Source organism: Cucurbita pepo, chromosome 1 (genome assembly GCF_057944985.1).
Source record: "Cucurbita pepo subsp. pepo isolate OVF chromosome 1, ASM5794498v1, whole genome shotgun sequence".
In the NCBI taxonomy this organism is placed as follows: domain Eukaryota; kingdom Viridiplantae; phylum Streptophyta; class Magnoliopsida; order Cucurbitales; family Cucurbitaceae; genus Cucurbita; species Cucurbita pepo.
In genome coordinates this window covers 16,285,832-16,294,157 of record NC_141798.1, presented here as the reverse complement: position 1 = coordinate 16,294,157, position 8,326 = coordinate 16,285,832, and the positions used below count along the sequence as shown (strand labels likewise).

Below are 8,326 nucleotides of genomic sequence, written 5' to 3'. Positions count from 1 at the left end.
TGAAGGGAAAGAATAAGAAGAAATAAAAGGATTAATTATGGTGTGTCTCATGTGATTAATTGATCTCAAACATAAAAAGTATGGAAGATAATGGATTTTGCTTTTCAATTTGGTTTTATTTTTATTTTTATTTTTATTTTTATTTTTATTTTTATTTGGGGGATAAATAAATAAATTTATAAACTTGGTTTGGTTACCCTTTCCCTCTCACCTTATTTTTAAAGCGACAACTACTTCTTTGATAGATACCCATTTTTAGCTCTCTCTCTCTCTCTCTCTCTCTCTCTCTCTCTCTCTCTCTCTCACAGTTCTCTCTATCTCTCTCTCTCTCTTTCTGAGGTTTCTCTCTCCTCTCTCCTCTCTCCTCTCTCCTCTCTCCTCTCTGTCTCTGTCTCTCTCTCTCCAGAAGGGCAAAACCCTAAAGAGACGTTTACACCCACCCAAGTAAGTTCTCTCTCTCCCCGACCCCTTCTTTCTCTCTCTTTTTCTCTCTCCTTCTCTCTTTCTTTCTCTCTCTCTCTCTCTCTCTCTCTCTCTCTCTCGAGTTTGAATATATGGGTCCTTCTTGTACTACTACCCCTGTTATCTGCAACCCCATATAAATATGCATTTGCTTCTTCTTTTGTTTTTGTGATTTCCTGATTTTCTGCTGCAATTTTTCTCAGATCTGTGGTTTTTGGGATTTCGGTATTTTGGAAACCCTAATTTTTTGTGCGTTCTGCATCATGGGTCTCTGATTTCTCAAGTTTTGTTCTCTTTCGGGGGGTTTTTGACTTTTGTGAATCTCCGTTTAGGGCTTCTATTTGCTTGCAATGTTGTAAATGAGAACCAGTTTTGATTTCCTGGGCCGCGGGAATGAGATCCTTGCCCTAATTTTCTCGATTGGATGTTTCTTCTTTTGTCTTCTTTGTTGAATTGAATGTTGGATCTGGAATTCTGTTTTACTACGGAATATTTAGAAGGTCGATCTATAAAATTAGTGTCTAAATCGTTTGATAATAAATTTTCAATTTCGGAGCTGCTTCTCCTTAATTGATCCTATTAATTGTCTTGTTATTTTTCCCTTTTGGATCTTTTATTGTTTGATTTGTTTTCATTTGCGAGCCATTATGATGTGGTTGAACAATCGCCATCCAAGTACTGCTATTGGGAAGGTTCAAAACCTAAGAACTTTTCTCTCATTGTTGTTATGTTTGATGTGTAGTTCTCATGGATGATGATGCGTTGAACATGCGCAATTGGGGCTATTATGAGCCGTCCTTTAAAGGCCATCTTGGCCTGCAGCTCATGTCCCCAATTACTGAGCGGGACATGAAACATTTCTTACCCGGCCGTGATCCTTCTGTTATGGTGAATGCGAACCCAACGTTCCATCCTCGAGATTGCGTTGTCTCTGAAGCACCGGTTCATATGAACTATATTAGGGATAATTGGGGAGGTAACCCCAGAGATAGGTTTCTCAATATGTTACCTGCCAATCACAATTATCCTGTTCTTCCAGAAACTTCAGGAGCTCACTCCTTGCAGATCTTGCAGCCACCCTCTTCATCTAGGGATGAACTAGTAGCAAATAGAGTTGAAGAGCCTCCAGTTAAGAAGGAAGGTGGGAAAGCTAAGAAAAGACAGAGTAGTGAGACTGGCCCCAAAACTCCTAAAGCTAAAAAACCGAGGAAACTGAAAGATACTAGCACCGCCGTGCCTCGTGCAAAACCACCGAAGAAGAATATTGATCTTGTTATAAATGGTATTGATATGGACATTTCAGGTATTCCGATCCCGGTTTGCTCTTGCACTGGTTCTCCTCATCAATGTTATAGGTGGGGATGTGGTGGTTGGCAGTCTGCTTGTTGTACTACCAACATATCGACTTATCCTTTGCCCATGAGTGACAAAAGGCGAGGTGCGAGGATAGCTGGGCGAAAAATGAGTCAGGGTGCGTTTAAGAAGGTACTCGAGAAACTAGCAGCTGATGGCTATAATTTTGCTAACCCGATCGATTTGAGGTCTCACTGGGCACGACATGGTACTAATAAGTTCGTCACAATCAAGTAGACTAATTCTGTTGGTATTTTCAATCGTCTGCTTGAATTGTGTATATATCTGCACCCTTCTGCAGAGCTCTACTGGTAGTCTGTAGTTTCTTCATGAGTTTTATTAACATTTCATAATTGTTTACGACATTTGGACACTTTGGTTCTTTTATTTATTTTCCTCTTCAGCTTATGTGATACGTGCAAACAAAAGAATTTATCTGGATGAACTTTCATTTATTTGAGATTCCTTTTGGAAGTGTTTCTATTTCTTTGTTCCATGTTGAAGATTAGTGAAGGAAGGGAAGAAAGAACACAGGCAAACTGGAACAAGTTCATCTTCGGTTTTGCTTCAGGTCAGGGATTTGGATTGTTCATGAATTTGTGCTCTGTTTTGCTTTAGATCCTCTGGAATTGCATCTTAAACAATGATTCTTTATCTGAGCTTATGAAATTGCTGAACAAGCTTTGAGTTATTAGGAATGGAAATTTTCCTAGCTTTTTCTTGATTTGGATATTTTATTGTTGGCTGCCACATATCCTCCAATAGAAGCAAAAGTTGAAGTTTTGCTTGTCCTATGTCTTTCTCCCAGACCAAGCAATCTCACATTATCATGAAGTTTGGTGTGCACTGGTCGTTAGATTAATAGGAAACTCAGTTCTGTGGACTTTACTCAAAATTGATTTGCTCTCTGCCTAGTGGAAATTCCACTGCTGTGTTCTTTGGGCTTTTCCTTTCGGGCTTCTCCTCAAGGTTCTTAAAATGCATATGTTAGGAGAAGTTTCCACACTCTTATAAAAATTAGGCTTTTCCTTTCGGGCTTTCCCTCAAGGTTCTGCTTTAAAACGTGTTTGATAGGGAGAAGTTTCTATATTTTTATAATCAATGTTTTGTTCTCCTCCCAGCCGATATGGGATCTTGCAATCCACTCCCTTCTCACCTCACTGGCACTCGTTTCTCTCTCCAATTGATGTGGGATCGATTGGAGATGGGAATGAAACCTTTCTTTATAAAGGTGTGGAAACTTCTCTCAAATTAACTCATTTTAAAAACGGGGAAGAAAAGCCCAAAGAGAGGACAATATATGTTAGCAGTAGACTTGAGCAGTTACAAATTCGAATTTTGTTAACATCTTCGAATTTTCAAGTAGAAATGAAAAAAAAACCAAAATTTATCTCAAACAAGAATTGACAAGTGAATTTTGCAACTTGGCCTAGACATTTTCGAGTAGAGTAGATCATCTGTGATGTAGCACCTGGTTCAATCTCCAGGTAATCGGTGAATGTGGAACAGAACATGCCTTGTCTGGGTACGGGGTAGTTCGAGGGAGGGAGATTTACCATACCATATTATAGTTAAAGGAAACAAACAGTAAGATGAAAAGGATTACACTCAATACTCAGAAACACCTGGAATATGCATCATCTCCAAAAGATCAAGAATCTAAAATCGAATGGTTGCTTTAGTTTGAGAAACATAATATATACAATACATAAAACACTAACAAAATCCACACAACATTGTGGTCGCACTCCCTACTATATCAAATCTTCCTATTTCAACATACAAGAAACCTTAGATGCATGGTTTCAAGCTACTTATCTGTTATCGTCACTACCTATTTTATACCATACATGCGTCGAGTTGCCAAAACACCATCTTCTACGCCTCCTCAACCTGTTAGTTGCATTCCCTCCTCCAAGTTGTCCTATTGAATCACAGTTGTAAACTAGTTTACAAATTGTTTCTTATTCACAAAGTTGTTGCTGCTGCTGCATTAATTTACGTATACGAATATCCCGGACCGTTGTGCCTTCCCTGTGGATCACATACGAGCTCCTGGTTAGATAGAGCACAATTGAAATAAAAAGAGTGCCATGGGAACCATTTTAGTTCGACCAGTTTTGGTCGATATCTAATCGAGTTTACCGTTCAGTTAGAAGTGAGTAAACATACCATGACGAGAGCATTAAGATTTAACTCCGGGGTGGAGAACCTGGCTCAGATCCATACATGGAAGCATATGACATTGTATCATCCTTAGACATGGCCACAAAATTCAATGGTGCAGTAGACAACCTCCTCATTTCTTTGAAGTATCCATTTTGGCGCCCAGAATAGGATGTAGGAGTGAGGAGCTCTGGGGTCGCTCCACCAACAGAGTTTCGACGAGGCATTGGTGTCATTGATCCATTCCCGTTCGCCCGATATCCATTAGTCTTCCTAAAGCTGTTGCTCTTCCTAGGACTGGGTTTAGATCCATACATAGCTTCCTTTTCTGTTAAGAGGATATCTTGGAGTTTCTTTTGATCCTGGGAATGGAAGGTTTTTGTCTCTTTTCAGGAAACGGCAGTAAAGAGAATGGATTAAGCTCATAACTCAAAATAAGAACATAAATGAAAGTACCCTGTGTCTCTTTTTCTCCTCTTCTCTGTGTTGTCTACTTAACTTATAATCTTCAAGTATAGTCACCAATCTTGCCTGAAACAAGAACAACTAATAAGCTTCCCAATCTAAATGATGCAGATGATAAAAGGATGGGGAGGATTAATCCTTACCCCATCATAAAGAAACATAGTCTTCTTTTCATCTTCCCAGGCCAGAGTTCTGTTTATCAGATTATCAACAATAGCTGAAAAGAAATAACACCATTAGCTCTTTAGAAGTTTATATTTCATTGAAATAAACTCGAACAATCGGTGAAATCATTACTCTTCTTTACTTCAACCGTTGCTTTTAAGAACGTCGAGTTTGGCACTTAGTTAGTGTTCGTTTTGTATGTTTTGTTGGTTAAATTTTGGAAATCTTTTGTAACAACCACAGCCCACCGCTGGTAGATATTGTCCGCTATGACCCATTACGTATTGCCGTTAGCTTCACAGTTTTAAAACATGTCTATTAGGGAGAGGTTTCCACACCCTAATAAGGAATGCTTTGTTCCCTTCTCCGACCAATGTGGGATCTCACATCTTTTAACGAAACGTTCGTTTTGTGGGACGTATCAATTTCACCATTTGTTCTCATTAACAAATCAACCCAACTAAATATAAGGATAAAGGATGTTCCATTAATTGTTCATCTTCTTCCTGAGAAAAATACCTGAGATTTTGCTAACAGTCACTCTTGCTCGTTCTGCACGTTTCAGATTAACGTGTGAACCTCTCCCTGCGTTATAACGATTCTCGTCCTGCAATTTGAATGACAAGATGTGTTAGTACACTAGAGCAAACCAAACTAATCACATTGGACTCCATTAGCAAAACAAGTCGAAGAGTTCATAAACCCGCTAGCTACCCAAACATGCAGTGCATAACTTTTAAATACGAACACGATATGAAATTGCAGGCAAAGCCAAAAATACTCGGCTTACTTGATTATACTCTTCAAGCCAATTTTCTTCCTCACATGCTGACAGCCAACGGTCTATTCGATCCATTATGTCTCTTCGGCTTGTGGCTTCTTCTTTTACTTTGACGATTTGCACTTCAATGTTTGCAAGGAGTTTAGAAGGATCTACGAGACCTATAAAACGACAAAGCGAGAAGTCGATTTTGTGTAACTAAGGAAGAGTAAGTTTGATGAAAGTTTGAATAATCTAGGACTTGATTACCTGAATCTATCAAAGCATTTGATTTCTCAGAAGCTGTGCTAGGATCAGCTTCAATGTGAGTCATTCTACAAATCTCCTCCAACTCAGACCTTCGCTTCATTACGAGCTGTTTCATCCGACCCGCTTTTAGTTTAGTTAACCTCTCCGCTTCTGCTGATGCCTGGAAACATCAACCAAAATGGAACTTGAGCGTTTTTCATTTCGAGGGCCGACATGAAAATCATATTGAGAATGCTCCAAACCTGTTCAATCGTCTCTGTGGAGAGAAGACCTGGTTCTGTGACTTCTGTTTCGGGTACACGTACAATGGAAGTTATCCGGGAAAATTTACTCTTTTCATCATGTGAGGAGTCCATCAAGTTCCAAAGTTCAAATAGTGATGTTAATATGTCCTTCAACTGCAGGTTAAGGCAGGTTACAAAATTAGGACAAACGGAACGAAATCTCGAGCGATGATCTGAATGAGCTTACCTTCTGAATTCGAGTTTTCCTTTCTGCTTTCAATGTACGAATAGTGTGTTCTAGGCCTTCCAATGTGCTATTGCTGATATTTGTAGCTTGTTCCACGCTCGTTCTTTCTAAGCTCGGATGCACATCACTTACAGTCTGGCCGAAATCCACGCCAAGAACGCCACAGAGAGAATGAACCTCACTAACATGTTCCAAAACCTTATGAAGTCGATCAGACTGCAAAGAATTTCTTGTCAATTATCATTTTAACGTGAAATAAATCGCTTCACATGATATCCTTAAGTTACTATTCTCGAACCTTCTCCTTTTGCAGGGTGCGAAGATGAGTTTGATACTCGTTAAGCTTTCTCAAAGACAGGTCTGTTTCTTCCAAGGTTAAAGTATTGATGATCGTGTGGTCGTTAAGATGGTTGCTATATCCTGAAATCTCGACACCGATCTTCTCGATTTGGGCTTTTATATCTGCGAATTGTTTCAAACGCTCTTCTTTCTTTGTCTTCAACTCTTCTACTAAGGGAGTGACAGAAGCAAGCTTTTCCTTCAATGTTTTGGACCTCTTCTCAACCTGACTCTGCCACCACAGGAAACAAATTACAAACACAATCAACCAAAATGGTCATGGAACATAATTCAACTCTTGCCAATAATTTAAGAACAATTGCAAGGACCCTCGAACTCGTTCTCGAACACTAGAAACTTTAATGTATCTTTACCGAAGAACTTAGTTCACCAAGAGCAGCCATCAATGTTGCAACCTCGGCCTCCTTCGACGCAACGGATTGATGGAGCCGTGCCTTGGCATTCACAGCTTCCTCGACCTTTCTCCGATACACTTCCAAGCATTCCCTCTCCAATTCCAGGAGCATACGGTCTTTGTCAGCTTCACTCTCGCCAATGTCATTCCATATTTGCTGAAATCATCAGAGGAGAGAGTCAGTGAACTTCGATCAGGTGAATTGTAAACATGAACACATGAACACATGAAACTCCTCAACAGAAGAACCATCAAAGATACAGTGAAATTTCAGGACAAATCTAAACAAGAGAAAGAGAGAGCAAAGGCGAAGGCTATCAATTCAACATAAACCCCAAAAAAGAGCTTCCAGAAGAGATTCATTACTCCTCAAATGTCAAAAAGCACAAAACTAGCCTGGGAATTATTAGCGGTAGCAGCTCTCATAGCCCCCAAAAGAACTCATCATGAGCCGCAAACCCATCATTGTAAAGAAAATTACAAACAAAACAAGAAAGAAGACAAAGAAAGTGATAGACCTGAAGTTCTCTGAGTAAAGCATTACAACTAGAGCTCGTGCGAACACTGGCAAAAGGACTACCAACAGCCAACATTTCTTTTCCTTTCAACAGATCCCAATTCCAAAGAGCAAAAAATCCCCCAAATTCCTCAAAAACCCAGAAGGCGGCGGCTAAAGAATTTCGATAAAGAAAAAAGAAAAAACCCCCCGACAAACAGAGCTCAAACCCAGAAAGAAACCAGCATGGCAAGTGGGTTTTATTTGTCGAATGAACTCATGAAGACAAGACACATTTCGAACCAGCTCTGTTCCTTCAGATCTGAAAACCCAAAACCTATTTCTCCAAAATTTCCTTCTCTTTTCAGAAACCCCTTTCTTTCCAGCTACAAACTGAAGAACATCTCAAAGAAAACAGGGGAAATCGGTGAAGTCTCAGCGCTAAGAAATCATCGCATATTATTAGAAAAGTATATATATATCTATGTAGAAGTAACAGGAAAGGAAACCTACAGCTAAAACAAAATAGAGAGCTCTTTTGAAAATAAAAAGAGAATATAAAAGGAAGAAGAACAAGATGAAGCAAAACAGTGAATATTTTGAAAAGAAAAAAAAAAAAAATTTATAAAAGATACTTTTTTTTTTTTGGAATTTGGAGGTTGTGCTAAAATGCGCTAACGTGGCAGTTAACGCTAACAGAATTTATGCCCACGTTAGCAGAATTATATTTTCTATATTTCTATAGAATTTGGGTTTTCGGGTGAGTCAGAGAGCACTTGATATTAAAAAATTAAAAAAATTAATTTTATAATTAAAAAATAAACTCAATTTTCGCTTGATTTTTTATTTAATACAATAAATAACGGAGATTCAACCTCCACTTTCATTCTAGCGCGTGAATTATACTGTCAAATAATAAATGCGAGTGCGTTTCAAATATTAAATTGGCGCGTGGGTTTGGATG

At 38.9% G+C, this 8,326-nt stretch overlaps 2 protein-coding genes across 3 annotated transcripts; one reads left to right on the top strand and one right to left on the bottom strand.

Annotated features, from left to right (window-relative positions):
- Positions 1-285: 285 nt before the first annotated feature.
- LOC111805873 (protein BASIC PENTACYSTEINE2-like) lies at positions 286-2,270 on the top strand. The gene is made up of 2 exons (XM_023691148.2): positions 286-444; positions 1,205-2,270. The coding sequence occupies exon 2, from the start codon at positions 1,210-1,212 to the stop codon at positions 2,050-2,052; it is 843 nt and encodes a 280-aa protein (XP_023546916.1). The 5' UTR covers positions 286-444; positions 1,205-1,209; the 3' UTR covers positions 2,053-2,270.
- A 1,157-nt stretch (positions 2,271-3,427) lies between these two features.
- On the bottom strand, positions 3,428-7,928 carry LOC111804414 (65-kDa microtubule-associated protein 6). Of its 2 annotated transcripts, none has more exons than XM_023689224.2 (12): positions 7,385-7,928; positions 6,826-7,023; positions 6,411-6,683; positions 6,113-6,328; positions 5,884-6,039; positions 5,642-5,801; positions 5,402-5,553; positions 5,131-5,218; positions 4,590-4,663; positions 4,438-4,512; positions 3,988-4,343; positions 3,428-3,870 (listed from the first exon to the last, which is right to left on the bottom strand). In XM_023689224.2, the coding sequence occupies exons 1-11, from the start codon at positions 7,457-7,459 to the stop codon at positions 4,008-4,010; spliced, it is 1,803 nt and encodes a 600-aa protein (XP_023544992.2). In that variant the 5' UTR covers positions 7,460-7,928; the 3' UTR covers positions 3,428-3,870; positions 3,988-4,007. The 2 variants fall into 2 exon arrangements, with proteins under 2 accessions (XP_023544992.2, XP_023544984.2); XM_023689216.2 differs by having other exon boundaries at positions 3,428-3,849; positions 7,385-7,927.
- Positions 7,929-8,326: the final 398 nt, after the last annotated feature.

What these genes read in the sequence shown, in the direction of transcription:
- LOC111805873 (XM_023691148.2), top strand. Translation starts at nt 1,210, where the DNA reads ATGGATGATGATGCGTTGAACATGCGCAATTGGGGCTATTATGAGCCG.
- LOC111804414 (XM_023689224.2), bottom strand. Translation starts at nt 7,459, where the DNA reads ATGTTGGCTGTTGGTAGTCCTTTTGCCAGTGTTCGCACGAGCTCTAGT. An exon ending in GACTGTTAGCAAAATCTCAG is followed by an intron (nt 4,664 to 5,130) that starts GTATTTTTCTCA and finishes ATTTCTTTTCAG; the next exon opens with CTATTGTTGATAATCTGATA. An exon ending in CTATGTTTCTTTATGATGGG is followed by an intron (nt 4,513 to 4,589) that starts GTAAGGATTAAT and finishes TTCTTGTTTCAG; the next exon opens with GCAAGATTGGTGACTATACT.